Source organism: Panthera tigris, chromosome B3, assembly GCF_018350195.1.
Source record: "Panthera tigris isolate Pti1 chromosome B3, P.tigris_Pti1_mat1.1, whole genome shotgun sequence".
Taxonomy (NCBI): domain Eukaryota; kingdom Metazoa; phylum Chordata; class Mammalia; order Carnivora; family Felidae; genus Panthera; species Panthera tigris.
Window position 1 is genome coordinate 30825714 of NC_056665.1, and position 17359 is coordinate 30843072.

Genomic DNA, 17359 nt, shown 5'->3' on the forward strand with positions numbered 1-17359 from the left:
TCACTCTCTCTCTCTCTCTCTCTCAAAAATAAACATTAAAAAAATGTTTTTTTAAGAAAAGAAAAGAAATTCCAGTCAGTTGCAGAGAAATGAAGTGATGCTCCTCACACACGTTCATCTGTAAACGGAGGTCCTGGGTCAATGCCATGGCCACCGTGCAGGGCCACTGTAGCCTCTTCGTCCCTGAGGGCTGGCAGGACTCACGCTACCCACAAGCCCCTATCACATGTCAGCAGTTGGGTCGGCCAGCTCCCATTCTTTCACCTGTGGAGCGGAGCTCTGCTAGCTCCTTTTCCCTCAGACCTAAGTGAGTCAGTCAAGACGTTGAGGAACGAAGTCGGAGAGCTGGGTTCGAGTCCAGCTCCACCTTGGTCTCAGGGTGTGATCCCAGCCCGGCCCCATCCTCCCTCCGGCCAGGCCTCAGTCCCTTCGTCTGTGAAATGGAATAATGACGCCTCCCAGGACTGCTGTGAGGACCAAGGAGGCCACAGCCACGGGAGACTGTTTTCTAAACAGCCTGGACTGCACTAGGGTTTGACTAACAAAAAAACCAAGCCAAAGGAAAAAGGCTTTGTGTTAAACTATCCTGAACCCTGGGACGGGGTTTCACAATCAGCCCTTCTGAGCTATGTCTGGGGGAGGTAAATTTTAGTTCTCCCCATGCTCTTTTGGCCAGGGCTCATGGTCTCCTACCCCGGCCGTCAGAGGCGCGCTGGAGCTGAGCTGGTAGGGAAGCAGGTTGGCGGGGGGCTGGGGACAAGCAGACTTGGCTCCAGGAGGCCTGAGTCAGCGGGCAGGCAGGCAGGGCGGGCCCAGTCTTCGCAGGCTTGGGGAGGAGATGGTGCAGGAATGTTCCTCCCGCCCAGGCCTGGGCCCTGCCCACCGCATCCTGGCTCTTGCTCATATGGACGCTGCAGCCTCAGCTCTGGCTGGAGAGATAGGAGATGCCTGGAGCTTTGTTGGGTGGGTTCAGCCAGGGGGTAATGGAGGCAGTAGGGACTGGCCCTGGGGACTGGCCGCAGGGCTACTGGGAGCTAAGCTCAGGCCCTTGAATACATTCTGGCCCCTGTGGGTGACACGGCCAGCCGCTCGCTAGACCTCGAGTTCCCTGTCTGTACAATGGGTGATGCCACTGGCTCTCCCAGCAGGGGGTGCAGGTGCAGTCTAGAAGCAGCTACCTGTGTGACACCTTTGCTATGAGCGTGTGCAACTTGGGGCCGTGCATCTGAGTACCTGCGCGTGTCGCTCTGCGAGGGTAGGACGGAGGTATGACCGTGAGTGAGGGTGGGGTATGGCTATGTGAAGGGATTATGGCATGTGTGTGGATGTGGCCACGTGTGGATGTGGCTGTGAATGTGTGACAGCGTGTGGCACCGTGGCTGGGAGTGAAACTGTGTGAGTACATGACTGCATACGTGTACATATGGTCAGGGGTAGCCTACATGCTTGTGGGCAGGGTATGTGGCTGCACGTGGCTGCGCCTGCTTTGGGTTAGGCGACTACACCTGCAACCACGTGGACATGTGGCTGGCTACACGGCAGTGCCACGGGAAGGAGGAGGGGTGCTCAGCTGGGTCCGGAACTACCTGTCGGCCTGCCTCACACAGGCTTGGCTCTGCTCCAGTCGTGGCACTGCCGTGGCATAGCAGTTCATGGCCTTCCGGTGTGTCCGGGAGCCAGGACGCAGGATCTGAGGGCTGCCTCCATCCCCAACACCCACATGTGGCCACAAAGCAAACTCCTTTCCTGGGCTGGGCCAAGACCAGGGATCAGGGCTCATGATCACCCCCACCCCAGGTCCTGATAGCTGCCCAGGGCAGAAAGAGGGGCCTTGTTCTCCAACCCCCTCAGAGCAAAGTGAGGGAGGGAATTGGAGGCAGTTGGGCCCAGCTCAGTCTGGAACATCTGCCTGGCATGTGACCGAGGCCAGCCAGCAGCCTCTGCCACCACCAGGATGCTCCCCCACCCCCCCTACCGGTCCCCCAGGGCCCTGCTGAAAGGGCTCCAGTCAGCCCAGATCCATCTCAAATTCCCCCCGCCACACACACACACACCCCACCCCCAATACCTCAAGCTACACAGAGACATAAAGAAACAGAGAGAATGGCTGTGACATCCTCACTCCCCACTATACACGGGCCTGCCCCAGCCTAGAGATCTCAGGATGCCTACAGCATAGACCTGGCCAGTCCCAAGACTTCACATTTGGACTCTCCTCCTAGGTCCAAGCCCCTCCTGAGAAAAATGTCAGACTGCTTCCCTCACCCTAAGGCTGGGAGGCATGGGAGGTGGCTCCCCCTCTAAAGAAAGGGACACAAGAGGGTCGTGCTATTCCCAGGGCAGGAAGCACGAACAGGGGACTTTCCAGGCACTGTGGGTTAAGAAAGGCATTCCCACCACTCCTACCCAGACTGGCCTCAGTAAGGAGACTCCCCCATTGTGGTCAGAGTTCCCTCTATAGAAGGCTGCTTGGAGGTCAAAGCTGTGAAGAGGTTAAGGGCGGGAAGGTCCTTGGGTGGGTTGGAAAATGAAGGAAGGAGGGCAGGGAGGAGGGAGGGGAAAATTCCACAGAAAGTCCCAAATCTGACCTAATTTTGACCTAGGGCCAGAGGGTGCTCTGCCCTGAACGGAGAGCTTTTGCTGCCCTTTCCCCACTGCACTGGCCATTCCTTACCCCCCTCTCACTGCCACAAGCTGCCTGGGCCCCTGGCCTGGCCAAAGCCTCCCTTGAGGCCCCGAACCTACCAGCCCTCCCTCCACCGAGTCCCCCTTGCCCTCCTTCCCATTGATTCCTGCTCATACTGACTGGGACACCGCTGAGGGCCCCGCTGGGGAGGACCTCCTTGGTTTCCAGCATGGAAGCCACCCCCGGCCTGGACACCCGGGACTCTTTGGGGAAGGACACAATTTCTGAGTCCCCTCCCACCTCTCCTGGACCAGGGCTTTCCTGGGGGCAAAGCTGGAGCATGCCTCCCTGGGGAGAGGAACAATTAGGTTGTGTGGGGCACGGCCTCCTATCCCTTCCTCGGGCAACCCTCAGTCTGAAATCACAGAGCACAGCCAAACCCTAGCAGGACTCCACCCATTTGAGAGATGAGGAGAGTGAGGTCTGGGAGGGGTGTGAGTCCGGCTGGGGCCCATGGCCACCTCTAGCTCCCCAGCCAGCACCTGCCACCAGCACAGTCCTCCCCCAAATTTTAGAGGTTTTGTGCCCAACATAACCTTATAATCCAATAGCTCCCAGGGAAACTTAGGGTTCCATCCTTCCCCCACACTCAATCCCTGCAGGATCCAAACAAAAAAGCCATGCTTTTGTTATCTTAATTGCAAAAGGTTTATCAAGAAAACAAGAAAGAAAAAAGATTCAAGCAGCAGGAGCCAGGAGTGGCCATGACCTCCCAAGGGGGGGCCAGCAGTGGCACCTGTCAGTTCCCCCAACCCACAGCTGGCCCATGCCCAGGCCTAGGGGGAAGGAGTAGCCCCCTGGAGGATGTAAACACACGTGGGAGACAGCACAACCTGGCCAGGGAGGGAGCTGGGGCTGACATCACAGTGAGGCTGGCCGTGGGCATGCGGGCCCAGGGCTTCTGGGGCAGTGGGCAAGCCAGCCCATCTTGGCCTTCCCTCTGTGCCACAGAAAGGGTTCCGGGAGTCACTGGGTCTGAGGACCCTGGAAGCCTGGGGCCCGAGCCTGCTCGGAATGTGGAGAGCTATTGCTGGTGAACTCAAATATCTGGTAACTTCTGGGTGTCCTTTCCAGAAAGGTGCCACCAACGTCCTGGGGTCAGTGGCCTGTCTCAGCACCTTGAGCCCAGGGTAAAGATGCTGCATGGTCCCCTAGCCAAGGGGTAATGGAGGCTCAGCAGGTGGAGGGGAGACAAGAGGGAGTTGGCCCGCAGCTCCTCCAGAGGGGACAAGGTGAGGCAGGGACAGGGACACAGGAGCAAGAAGATCCCTCCCCTCCATCACACAGTCCAGAATCTCCACCGAGGGGGCACGAAACTTACTTGGGAAAAGTAAAGGTGGGAGGAAGGGGTGTTTTCATTCCTCCACATCCTTGCCCATGCTATTCCTCTCTTCTGAATGTCTCCCCCCCACCACCCCATCTCTCATCTACTGTCCCCATTTACTGTCTGGCAGGTCTCTGTCATTCTCCAAAACACTACTCAAATGTCACCTACTCTATGGAGCCTTTCCTGACCAACAGAATGAGTGGTTCTTTCTTTAAGCTCCCAGGGACCCCTTATTTACCATCAATCATTCTGCATTGCCCTCATCTGTTTCTGTGTCTGACCCTACCTCTACTGGGGACTCCCTGAGGGCAGGCATGTCGCAGTCCCGGGTGCCCAGCATCTGACCCGGAGCTGCAGCAGGCCCTGGTGCCTGCTGAATGGACGAGGGGGTGGTAGCCAGGTGAGCAAGTACTGTAGGTTCTAGGGGAGGCTAAGACTGTGGCCCGGCCTCAAGCAAATGACCAGCAGCCCAGACCTCAGCCCAGAAGCTTCCTGACCCCACTCTCACCCCTTCTGTGCCCCTACCTCTAAGGGCTGGGAGACTTCCCCGGGGGTACCCAGGACTCCTCCAAAGCCCACCCCATCCCCTCCCAGCCACTGCTGGTGTGGGGAGGTCAAGAGAGCGGAGTGCACTGCGGCGACCAGGCCCGGGGGCAGGGTGGGGGCCAGGTACACATGATCAGAGGTTGTCATACATGCGCAGCGTCTTCTCCAGCTGCTGGCCTACCCGCTGGTAGAAGAGGATCTGCTGGCGCAGGTAGTTCTGCATCATGTGCTTGAAGTCGAGCTCACGGCGCTGGTGGAAGTGGTTCATTTCAGCCTGCAGGGCGAAGCCCACCACGCGGCAGCGCCTACGAATGCCATCTGCCTCGTCCTGTGCCATGCGGCCCTCGTCACTCATGCGTTGGCTCTCCTTCACCTTGGCGAAGGCGCCTGGCACGGGCACAGTGGAGGAGGACAAGGGAAGTTAGGGCTCTGGTCTCCCCCATTTGCTCCCTATACCCTTCGTGAGCCCCCTCATGAGTGCTATCCACCCTCCACCTGGTGTCTCCACCAGGACGCTCCCCAAACCCTCACCTCCATCCAGCTCAACTCCCCTCCAAACCTGGGGCACTGCCATCAGCCCACAACACCCAGACTGTCACAGCCCTGCTGGCTGTACATTGTTCCAGGACAGGGCTGTCCTTATCCAACAGAAGCATCGTCTCTCACACTGGCTCCTGATCAGCTCAGACATCACCTCCTCCAGGAAGCCTTCCCCCCACCACATTAGGTACTTCCCAGCATTCCCAGGGCTTTCATCTGCCCCGCTCTTACCACCCTGTGGCTGCTCTGCCTGCCTTCCTCTGGTCTGTGAGCTCAATGTCTCCGGCACCCAGGACAAAGCCTAGCCCACGGGAGAGCTCACTTGGTACATGTCTGCTGAGCTGATTCAACCTGTTCCTCACTGAACTACTATAAGAGGCTCCTAAGGGGCTCCCACCTCAGGCCCAGACTCTGAGAGGTCCTCTGTGGTACCTGAAGAGCAGCCAAGCTGGGCACTCAAAGCTCCAGACCCACCCCCCGGCCCCCACTGCTTACAGATCAAAGCCCATGCCCATTCTCCTAGCTGTGAGGCCCTCTGGGAATTGGCCCCATGTTCATCAAACTCACCCTGCTCTTTCCTACCTTTGCACCTCCACCTCCTAGATCTCTACACACAATTTAAGGCTCCCCAACAGGCTCAGGCACCACCTCCACACCAGAGCCTCCCCCAGTACCGAGGCAGAATGCCTCTGGACCCCTCTCCAGGCTTCTCCCCACCCCCATCACACTATTGATTCTAAAATAGCACCTCACAGGCCACCTGGAGTTTTCTTTTGTGTGCATCTCCCCACAAACGGGCCCAGCCCCTCCCCACACCAGCCTAAAGGGACCAGAGGAAGCCCTAGTCATAACCAGGTGACAGATGGGGGACGGGGGATGAACCTGGGCAGGGGATCCAATTTAGAAGATCTGAATGAATCAGCAAGCAGTTGGTGAATGAATTTCAGCTCTGAATTAACAGGCACTTGACTAATTGTGCATCAAAGGCAGTGGGGACAGGTGCCGGGAGGAGGAGGCAGTTCGCCTGTGCCTGGCACAAACTCCTCGCGGGGCTGCAGGGAATCCACTGTGCACAGAAGAGTAAGGCTGTGGGCAGGGTTGGCACGGAGGAGAGAACACCCCCAGGCACTTCAAAAGCATCCAGGGCACACCAACAGCATGCCGGGGGCCTTCAAGATGTACTCTTTTTACTCTCACTCAAGATGTCCGATGCATTCAAGATCCCTTTTTTTGGTCATTCACTGTATGTCAGGCCCAGGGCTCTACATGCTGGAAATAACTCCAGAAGGATTTAGAAGGAGTAGTTAGCAAGCAGTTATGCAAGTAGTTGCATATTAGTTAGCAAGTGCACGGCTAACTGGCTAATAATGGCATCTGGGGTAGACAGTCGCAAGTCTGGAGTATCTCCAGGGCCGCTCACACAGCACTCAGAAGAACTCTGCAGTCACCAGTTCCCAACCCACTCAGTCCTTCTGCCACCTTCCTTGAGCCACCTCCTGCCTCCTGTTCCTGCCCCGCTGGCCAGACCTGGGCAGCAGAAGAGGGCTCAGCCCAAGGCCCAGGATGAGGACCCAATAAGAGACTTCAGAGCTAAAGAGGCCCTAGATGCCAGCTGCCCACCCTCCACCCCCACCCCTACCCCACTACAGTACAGAGGAAACCGAGGCCCTGACAGGAGGACTTGCCTAGGGGCTCCCAGCCTCCTTCATGCCCCTCACACGGGGGATGCCTGGCCCAGACATACCCCTCCTCAGTGGATACTGCTTCTACTGCAGAGGGTTCATACCCAGCCACCCCATTTGTGTGGGGCCCCCAGACAACGACAAGGATCCTACCTGAAAAGGAGACACTAACTAGCCTGGATTCCACCTGCCTGAAAAAATCTCGGTGCACTAAGGGTGGACCTGTATTCAAGAGGGCTTTTCTGGCCTTGGAGGAAAGAAAGGCTCCTTTTGTTGACGAGGAGACAGAGGCCCAAATAATAGAAACAAATCTACTGCAACTGCTAGGTATCCACAGACAGGCAGGGAGCCAAAGATGGGGGACAAAAGCTGCCTGGGGGGGGGGGGGCAGAGGTCCCACCCTGCTCTCTGTCACCTCTCCACCCTGTGACTCAGATCTGGGGCCGGGACCAGCTAACATTAACGTACCCCAGAGACAGGCTGGGAGTCAGGGCTCAGGCCTGTCTAGCATCCCTGCTACATTCCATGTAGGACTCAACCTGAGAGCTGAGGACCCAGGGGGCCTCCTGCCCTGGCAGGTGTCCTATAGGCCGGATCCTATGAACCAGGAAAGGAGGCTGAAGCTTCAGAGCCCCAGGGTCCCAGACATATTTCCTAAGATCCTACCTTAATCCATCTTGTCTCCACCTCTCGGAGGTAATTACCCGGCCCCCACCCAGGTCAGGGACAAGAGGTCTGAGTCCTAGTCTCAGCTGTGTCACCTCCAGCAAGCCACTGCTCTTGCTGGGCTGGAGGTTTCTCAGGTGTCAAAAGGGACAGGCCAGACCAGATCTGATGCTGCTGACAACTGTCCTTGGTGGTATAGTGCTCTTGGAAAAATGGGATAATGGTGCCAGCCCTATAGCATAGTTGAGGTTTAACTGAACTCGTCTGTATAAAGCACTTAGGATGGCACCTGACAGAATAAGAGCTCAAGAGGACATGCGCAAGCGTGTGCGGACTGCTTCTCAGTGACAGCGACAACCAGCTGGTGGGGGCTTGTAGCAATATGATTCTCTTTATTTATGGAAGCCTAGGAGGGGAGGGAGAGAGAGGGTTAGGTGATGGCCCAGAACACAGAGGTCGGACCCACTCTTCCCCCAGACAAGAACTTGGTCCTGCAGGGGACATTCTACCTTGGCCAACCTGTGAGTCCCATGGTCCCTCCACGTACATTCTGCAGCCCTGGGCCTGCTTCCGGCCCAGCAAGGATGCCAGCTGAGTTAGCAGTGCTAAAGCACCCAAGGCTCCCTCGTCCTTCCCCTTCTGGCTCATGCACATATCCCTGGGGGAGCTCCTTACCCCATCTGTCAGGCACAGGGGAAACAGCCTGGGCTGTGCAGTCAGACACCCCTGGGCCCCAATTCCTGCTCTGCATATCATCCCACCTTATTGTAACCTCCCTGGCTTGTGCTGAGCCTTAGGACATAGCCCTACCCTGGCTGGCTCTCAGGTAGGGGCCCTGGATGGTCACTGTTTCCCCTTATCCCAGGGTAACTATTACTAGGGCCCCCTTCATCCCCAAAACTTCCCTGGCTTAGATGGTTAATTATACGGTTACTCCTCTTAGGAGACTCCTGGACTGAGCTCCAGGGCCCGGGCCAGTGGGCAGACAGACTGGTGGGCTTCATCTCAGTGCCAATCAGGCTCCACGACCCATTTTACTAAGGTGGACACTGAGGGGAGAAAACGCTCTCACGGTCATCTCAGAGGCAACATTTGTCCAAATCCTGGTCTCCTGATCCCACCTGAGCCTCCCATCAGCTTCCTTCCATGGCCTCTGCCACACTCTTGCCATCTTTCAGATGTCCAGACAGACTAGGTAGAATTCTAGGGACCCAAGGCCCAACTTTCCTGCTCCTTTCTCTGAGAAAGGGTTCCACCCACACCGCCAGCATGGAACCCCTCCTACCCCCATCAGGCTGTGGTCCCCCAAACCTGTCCAATTCTGTCTCAGCCAGATTCCAAGCCTCTCTCCCTAACTTGCCCGACCACAGGCCTAGGAGTAGCAATGCAAAGCCCAGAAGAAGGAAGAGTAAGCCCAATGGGCTTGGTCTATTGAGGAGGAGTCCTCAGGGTGAGAGAAGATGGGTTAGCCTCTGCCTAAGGTTGAATGCACCAGCCCAGAGGCCTGTTGGGCCCGCACTCTCAGAAAGACCTCAGGTAGAAGCCCTCTCAGCTCTGTCTCCCTGCCCCAGAGTCAGAAAAGCCCATCCAGCTTTACTTCTTCCTGCTTCAGTACAAGCCTGGGAACTCTGGCTGGGTATGGGATTGCCTTCCTCCCCCCAGCTCTGCCCAGGGTGAGGTCCCCAGCAAGTGCACAGGGGCAGCTGTTTAATCACTGTGCCCCTGCTTTCCCCTGCCACTGCCCACACAGAAACATGCCATCCGAGGAGCTGGCTGAACCAGCTTTCCCAGGCCGTAGCACAGCAGCGAGAGTGGCTCCACTTCCGCCCAGGGAAACACTTGCCCCACTGGGCCCCAGCCTGCCAGCCACGTCCACTGCCATATCCCAGCCCTAGAGCTCAGACTCAGCTCTAAGGCATCACTCTGTTTTCAACCAGACCCTCCCCAGAAGTCTCCTGTCTTCACCCCCTTGGAGGCCTGAGAGCTCACTAGATCTACCCTCCCTTGTTTTCTAGAGCAGGAACCTAAGGCCCAGAGAGGGGAAGGCACTTCCCAGGAACACACAGCAGATGGAGGACACAGTCCCCACATGTCTCCTGAAGCTGATAGAAGAGGGGAGGAGGACAGGAAGGTAGAGGTGAGGAAAAAGGGCAGAGATGGAAAGCAGGAAGAGAAAGTGAGAGGAGAAAGGAGCCCAGGAGCTGGATAAGTTCTAGAAGTCAATCTCCCGGGAAAATAGAGCAGGGCTGGCTTACTCCCGACTCTCCTGGATACTGAGGCAGAGCTTAGTGTTTGCTGTCCCCCAGGCTCAGTCCAGAGGTCTGCCTCCTGGCCCCACCCAGAGGAAAACTCAGCACCAAGCCAGGCCTGACCTCAGGGCCTAGGGGCCAGGGAGCCAGCCCCACGCCCTGCAGACGTTCTTCCTGAGTTACCAAGCAGCCCCGGGGAGGACCACACCTCTCTCCTGACATCTGCCCTGCCTGTGGTCCCCAGGACTCAGCCACCTGCCAGGTCAGCCCCTGACTCACTGCTCAGGCAAGAGAATCTAGGCTCAGGAAGGAGGAGTTGGAGGGGCCATGTGGGTAGTGCCCTGGACCCCTGTTCCTCCCCTAGACCAGCCCGGGTGCCCCTCGGTGACCCGAGATGAGTCACTTCCCTGGCAGTTCCTTGACAGCCCAACATTAACAGACAGAGGCCCATCCTGTCCCTCCCCCACAGAGGGGGGCCATGAGAACTGAAAACACAGCTGGGCTTGGGAATTGGCCAACAGGGACGTGTCCTTGGGGAGGCGAAGGAGGAAGGGACAGTCTCAGCTGGGCCAGGGACTCCCTGTGCAACCACTCTTCTAGGACACCAGCTTCTTCATCTGCAAAGCGGGGACAGGGGGCCTCCCGCACACAGACAGGGAGCTCACAGATAGGGCATGCAGCAGGGAGACCAGGCTCTGAAGCTGCAAGGGCAGGGAGTGGAACTTGTGAGGAGCGGGAAGGCAGGCCCCACTCTGTGCTCTTGTTATCTGTGTCTGTGGCCCCCGTAAGCCTGTGCGCTCCTCAAGGGCAAGTCCTGGGGCTCGGTCATCTCCGCATTCCCAGACTCAGCCTGATACCTTGACGGGCTCAGCACATAAATGGATAGATGAGCAAATGAGACAGAAACAGAAAAAATGAAGGCACAATCAAACAAATGGACAACAAAAGGTAAACAGCGAGCTTCATGAGGTCAGTAACCAGAGCTGACCAGGAACAATAATATCTCCTTACACCTAGCCACACAGCAGATGCTTGACGCACTGTCGAATGAATGAATGAATGAGACAGAAAGACTAGATGGGCTGCTCCATTCCTCTAGGCCATCCTCATATCCCCAGTGCCCAGCAGAGTGCAGACTTAGCAAGGGTCTCTTGCCCACTCTGGCTCTTACCTTTCTGCAGGTGGATGATGTCAGGGAAGTTGGACAGCAGGCCCTGGTAGAGAGATAGCGTGTCGAGCATCTGGAAGAGGTCGTTCTTGGGCTGCTCAGCAAACATCTCACCCACAGCTTCATAGGTACGGCCCGTGTGAGAAATAGCACTGTTGAGGGCCTCGGAGCTAAAGGGGGGGTCCAACTGGAAGGCATGACTGATGGCCTGGAAGGCATTGCCCAGCTTCTGGAATTCCTTGCGGAAGCCCCCCACGTGCTTGCGCACCAGCTCTGATGCTACGGTGCTGAGCTGCAGGACACTGTCGTCCATCTTCTTGCTGAAGGCCTTGAAGGTGTCCACACGGTCCTCCACATCCTGCAGGTCCTGGTGCTCCGTGGGGATCTGGAAGGTGAGCAGGAAGCTGGCACCCACCATCTCATCCTTCTCTGCCCTGCGTTTGCCCATCTTCCACTGCTTGTCATCCAGGCAGCTGAGGAAATGCTGGAAGCCCTCATACTGGGACAGCACGGGGTGGCTTGTCATGTGGTCCATCCAGAGGATGAGCCGACGCTTCCGCTTCTCAATAAAGTCCTCCTCGAAGCGGCCTGTGGCCTGCTTCTCTGGCAGGTGGGGAACGGAGATGACAGTGAACTTGTGCAGCAGGCGGTTATAGAGCCAGTCGAAGTGTTTGTAGCGCCGGTAGACTGGTGAGCCAGCGTGGGTAGGTGTGAGCTTGTAGGAGATGTAGCTTTTGATGCCCTTGAATTTGGTCTGTTTGGTGGGGTCCTCCACTGAACAGGCAAATGGGTGGGGGTTGGCCTTCCACTGGGGGCCACGAGGGCCCATTTCAATGGAGTATGTCTCAGCGATCTTGGCCATCATGGGCACATCACCCAGGATAAAGGCCTCCACCCCAGAGCGCACAAAGCACGAGAAACGGTTGAGGTTACGCCCCACCACGCTGCCACGCTTGGCAGATGCCAGGCTGTCCTGTCGCTCCAGGGGTGGCTTGGGCCGGTAGGCCATGTGCTGGCTGGGGTAGGCACCAGGGTAAGAGAGGTTGAGAGGAGGGTGCCCGTTGGTGCCCAGCCCACCGGCCCGAGGCTCCTCTACCACTGTGCATCCGTCGTCCCAGTCATCCCAGTCATCGTCGTCGTCTTCCTCAAAGCTGCCCTGGTGCGAGAGGAAGCCACCACCGCCACCACTCCTGGAAGGACTGGCCACACTGGAGCTGTCATACAAGCTCACCTGGGTGCCCAGAGAGCCTGGGCTGCTGGAATAGTCGGCATGGTTGGAGCTGGCACCAGAACGGATGATCTCTACGTAAGAGGCAGGGAAGAGCCCTGTCTCACCACGGCTGTTCTGGCCCTGCAGCCAGCCATCCAGCGAGGTCTCACTGAAGATGACCAGGTCCTCATCCTGCTGGATGCTGATTTCCTCTTTGTTCTCGCTGCGGAAGTCATAGAGGGCTCGGCCTTTCAGTGCCATGGCTGGACCCGTGGTAGAGAAAGAAGAGGAGAGGGTCCTGCCCAGAACTGAGAATGCACGGGCAGCTCAAGGCCTGTCACAGCAACTCAGTCTGTCAGCAACCTAAGCTGGGGTCTCAGCACCCACAGATGCTGTCCAGCCTCCCACTATTCAAAACAATGCCCATTGCCCATTAACTGCCCTATTAGTATTAGGTCTCCCAGCACACTCCCGTGATCAGGGAGGGATCATGTATAATCCTCCTCTCTTCCCTTGGCAACCCCAGATCGGGGAGTCTCTCCTTCCTCCCACTCCCAGAAGAAAAGTCAAGTGACTCGGAGAAATCAGCTCTGAGAGGGCAAGAATTCGCTTGACACTTTCCACTGGAACAATGTTCTAAAATAGAAGAAAATCACTCAGAAACCACCGTTCCAGAAACCCTGGGCAGCTCTGGCTCCCAGCTCCTTCTGGCTCCTCAGGCCTTGGGAGGCTCTCACATTCCTCTGTAGATCTGCTCCTTCCTCCTTCCTCCTCCTCCTCCTCGGCCACTGGGTTTTCAAAAATCCAGAAAATCCAAGAGGGGCATGGAGAAAAGCAGCAGCCTCTTGAATCTAGTCCAAGGGTGGATGTGTCCGGCTTCACAACGAGCCAGGCCGGGGAAAACAAGGACTGAGGCTTACACAACAGGCCGCCAACTCTTCGACCCCGGCGGCCTGGCCTGTTCTGGCCCGGCTCTGGCCCCGGCCCCCAGCCCCAGACCCAGTCCCCAGCCCCCAGCCCCCAGCCGGTTCAGGAGCCTTCTCCCCGCCTCCCAAGTGGCCGGCCCCCACCCTAGGGAAGGAGGGGGCGCGACGAGGCGCTCTGGCGACTTCTGGCCACTAGCTGAGTGGCCTCTTTTGTTTGCCTATTTCCTCAGCAGTTTCTGAGCCTGAAGCTGACCCTGATCTGAGTCCACGGACCTCGTCCAAAGGTAATCCCCGCGGTACCCGGTCCCCGCGCGCAGGTCGTACAGACCCCCAACCCTGGCGTGCACGCACACACTCAACAGGAGTTTGGGGAGTGCGCTGCGGCGAGCAGATGGTGCGCCCGGCCGGCTCGCCGTCCGTCCTCCGCTCTGCCCCGCGGGCTCCTGCCGGTGGGCGGCGGACTGCGCCCCCAGCCCGCCTCCGCGTCCAACACTCGCAGTCCCTCTGCGCCGCCAGCGAAAAGCTAGCTCCAAAACAACAGAAAAAGGGATTCCGGGAGGTGGCGTCCGGAGAAAGGAGGGAATAGCCGAGGGGGGGGGGGGTGAGGGGTGGGGAGAGGGAGGGAAGGAGGAAAAGCAGGCTGGGGAATTGGGCAAACTCCACAGCACTTCCGTGCGTCCTGGCTGGGCAGGGACGGCCCGGCTCCGCCCTCCCGCGGCCTGGGGCTCGGGCGCCGGGGCCCCAGCCTACTCCTCGCTTCTTTCCCTCTGGCGCTCGCCAGCACTCGCCCGCTCCCAGATCCGGCTGTGGGAGGGTGACAGCGACCAGCGCTCTAGGGGGCCGCGATCCCCCAAGACCCCCGCCCGTCCGCCCACGCTGGGAAACACCTAGCGCCCGAAGGGCTCGGGCTCCGCTCCGCGCCGCCGCCACCGCCGCCGCCGCCGCCTCGCCTTCTGGGCTCGGTCACCCTTTTGCCTTTTCCGTGACGCAACTGGAGGAAAACTCCAAAAGTTTGCGAAGTGCGGGCTTGCGAGGAGGGCGCCAGAGCCGACACCCGGGGTTGGGGATTAAGGAAGAGGGCTAGGAGGGAGACCCGCCGCCGACGCGTCCTCCCACTCCGCTGCCTCCCCCACCCCCACTCCAGGGAGGCTGGGCGACACTGGGCCTTGGCGCAGCCTAGGGATTGTTCTCCGGAGGGGGACCCAGAGTGGTCCCCGGAGTCAGCGGCGTCCTCTGGGAAGAAGCCTTAGAGGCCTGGGATACTGGCCGCTACAGGTCCTACTACCTTAGCCAGACAGGGCTGACATGGGAGACTTACTTCAAAGGGAAAGACAAGACCCTACATATGTAGCAACAGGGAACAAGTTTAGGCAAGACCCAGTTCCGTGATGCTTTACACAGACTGGATTTTTTCCTATAGGCCATCAGCAGCAAGGAGAGAGGGGTGGTCCGCGGAGGCTTCCAGGAAGAGGCAAGGGGGATTTGACCCTTGGTTGGCCCATCCAGAACACTTTGAGCACTAACAGGCACTGTCCTGGGCACTGGGGATTACAACACAAGGAGGCAGTAGGTTGTGTCCCCCATCTAGGGTTTACAGTCCACCGTCTTGTCCTTAATTCGTCTATTCTGTGTCTGTCTCATTCATTAAATCATGCATCCAAGAAAACATTAACTGAGTAATCAGTTCTGTATCAGGCCTCCTGGATACAAAGTCAAATAAGACATTGTCCTTACATTCCAGAAGCTCAGATATGTCCAAAGTCAAATAAGACATTGTCCTTACATTCCAGAAGCTCAGATATGTTGGGAGTAAACAGATAACTCCCCTACCCAGGGTGACAAGTACCCTGCAATGTGCATAGGAGGGCACCTACCCCAGCCTGGGTGGAGCAAGGATCAAGGAAGGCTTCCTGGAGGAGGAGGTACCTAAGGTGAGACAAAGGCTTCAGCCCCTACTCCTCTTCCTGGCTGTGCCCTGGAAACTTGCCTACCCCTTCTAGCTAGACCTTCCATTCTGTCTTCCTACTTGTTGCAGATTAACTGGCATAAGGTGGAGCTGTTAAATGTGGCACCTTTGGCTATTTTGAGGGGTGAGATTTGCAGGCCTCTGGCTCCAAAACCCAATTTCATTGGTGCAGTGAGTAGATCCAATTCCCTATGCAGGGCTGGCATATGACCTGAATAAAGGCTTATGTACAAACCCCAGAAGGGCAGGTATTAATTTTTTTTTTAATTTTTATTTGTAATTAAACTTTGGTTGACATACAATATATTAGTTTCAGATGTACAACAAAGTGATTTGACAATTATATACATAACCAAACGCTCACCTCAGTAAGCATAGTTACCAGCACAGAAATACAACTGTCAGGTAGACCTGAATTTTTGCATCAATAGATCAAGGCAATTTGGGCCACTCCTCACAAAGCCCAGTTACCAGAAGGTTAGCTCAGTGAATCTAGAAACCCCTTGAAGAGGGGATGGTGTAACAAGTTTTTCAGCCAAGAAACATTGAGATATTGTCCCCCCACAATAGGGCCAGCCTTGAGCTTAAGGATTCAGGTTATCCTGTCTCTCCTACAACCAGAGCTGAAGTATGTTTCCCCCAGCTGCTTTTGGGATACTGCTTCTCTGTGATCTCTCTTGGGTTCAGATAGCCTCTCTTCAAGCTGGGCCTAAAAACAGCAACTACTTCATTAGTGCCAGACACCGTTGTAAACATTTTACCTTTATTAGCTCCCTTAATACAATCAATGGGATGTCTGCTCATCCACCCAGGATCCTAGTCTTTAGTTGGTTCCCAAACACCTCAGTCACACATTCACAGACCAACCATCTTGGATTTACTCCCACACCTGTTTTGGGTGGGTTTTTCTAACTCTCGGGGACCACCCTTATTTCCAGGTTCTTGTGGGAAACTCTCTTGATGCTCACAGAGATTTCCATCCAGTATAGGTACCTTCCATTCCCTTCCTTCCAGTGACCTTCAAGCCTAGGGTAATGCAGACCCCTAGTTACTAGTCTCAGGAAACTGCACTTTGTGGTTTCCCTACACCCTGCCTACTCCCTTACGACAAAGTCCCTTTATTCAGTTCTCACATTATTCTAATTGGAGTGTGTTCTCTCTTTCCTGCCGGGACCCTGATTCAAGCTCGGCAAACAGCATCCATTCCCCCTCCAAGCACCCAACGTTCCCCTTTTAGGAAAGAGTCAGTAAGAGAGAGCTGCAACAGTGGTTTCCAGGTTGAGCTGGTGGCAGCAGGAATACACTGGACTACACAGTGGCAAAGCAGACAAGAGATGACAAGAGCCTGACAGTGCAAGGGTGCTGGGAGAAGTAAATCTGGGAGTTCATGGAGGTAGAATAGACTGGCATGGCCTCCAACAAGCTGTGAGTATTGAGGAAAGAGTCAACCCACATCTTCAAAAAATAGATTCTCAATTCTACTTCCCCCACCAGCTACTGCCCCATTTCTCTTTGCGTGCCTTAGCAAAGTTCCTCAAAATAGCTATCTGTACTAACTGCCTATAATTTCTCTCCTCCCTTTCTCTTCTTAAACCCCTCTAGGCAGTCTTTCACCCTCACACTCCACTGAAACTATTCTTGTCAAGGTCAAAGTCATCAATGACCTAATAGTTATTCTCACTTCCCCTCTAACTCAACCTTTCAGTAGCATTGGACCAGGTTGATCACTCCTTCCCTCTGAATATACTTTCTTCACTTGCATTATGGAGACCATACTCTCCATGTTTTCCTTCTACCTCACCGGTTTATCCTCTCTCCAACAATTCTTTTACTTATTTATTTTTTATTTAGAGAGCAGAGGAGGGGCAGACAGAGAGGAAAAGAGAGAATCCTAAGCAGGCTCCACACTGTCAGCACAGGGCCCAACGTGGGGCTCAAACTCACGAACTCCAAGACCTGAGCCGAAATCAAGGGTCAGATGCTCAACTGCCTGAGCCACCCAGGCGCCCCTCCAATAATTCTTAAAACTAGAGTGACTACAGAAAGTGCTCCTCTTGTCTTTTCTATCATCTTCATTTCTTTGATGACCTTGCCCTGGCTTGATATACCATCTATCTGCCAATAACACCTCAATTTTTTAATCTCCAACCTAGGCCTTTCTCTAGAATTCCAGACTCAAATGTCTTTCTCCTTGACATCCCTGGGATGTCTAACAGACACCTCCAACCCAACATGTCCCAAGCAATATTGGATATTGCCCCCCAAACCTGTTCTACTTGGCAGCCTTCCCCATCTCAAGTGATGAGTAGTTTCTTCCACTTTCTCGGGCCAAAATTGGAGCCATCCTTGACTCTCCACATCCTGGGTCTCCTCTCACATCAACATCTCACTGC

General features: G+C 56.0%; 1 protein-coding gene across 1 annotated transcript; it reads right to left on the minus strand.

Annotated features, from left to right (window-relative positions):
* Nucleotides 1-311: 311 nt before the first annotated feature.
* SNX33 (sorting nexin 33) lies at nucleotides 312-13578 on the minus strand. Its single transcript, XM_015538679.2, has 2 exons — nucleotides 10868-13578; nucleotides 312-4946 (listed from the first exon to the last, which is right to left on the minus strand). The coding sequence occupies exons 1-2, from the start codon at nucleotides 12333-12335 to the stop codon at nucleotides 4693-4695; spliced, it is 1722 nt and encodes a 573-aa protein (XP_015394165.1). The 5' UTR covers nucleotides 12336-13578; the 3' UTR covers nucleotides 312-4692.
* Between the last annotated feature and the right edge of the window lie 3781 nt (nucleotides 13579-17359).

What these genes read in the sequence shown, in the direction of transcription:
- SNX33 (XM_015538679.2), bottom strand. Translation starts at nt 12,335, where the DNA reads ATGGCACTGAAAGGCCGAGCCCTCTATGACTTCCGCAGCGAGAACAAA. An exon ending in CATCATCCACCTGCAGAAAG is followed by an intron (nt 4,947 to 10,867) that starts GTAAGAGCCAGA and finishes TGCCCGTGCCAG; the next exon opens with GCGCCTTCGCCAAGGTGAAG.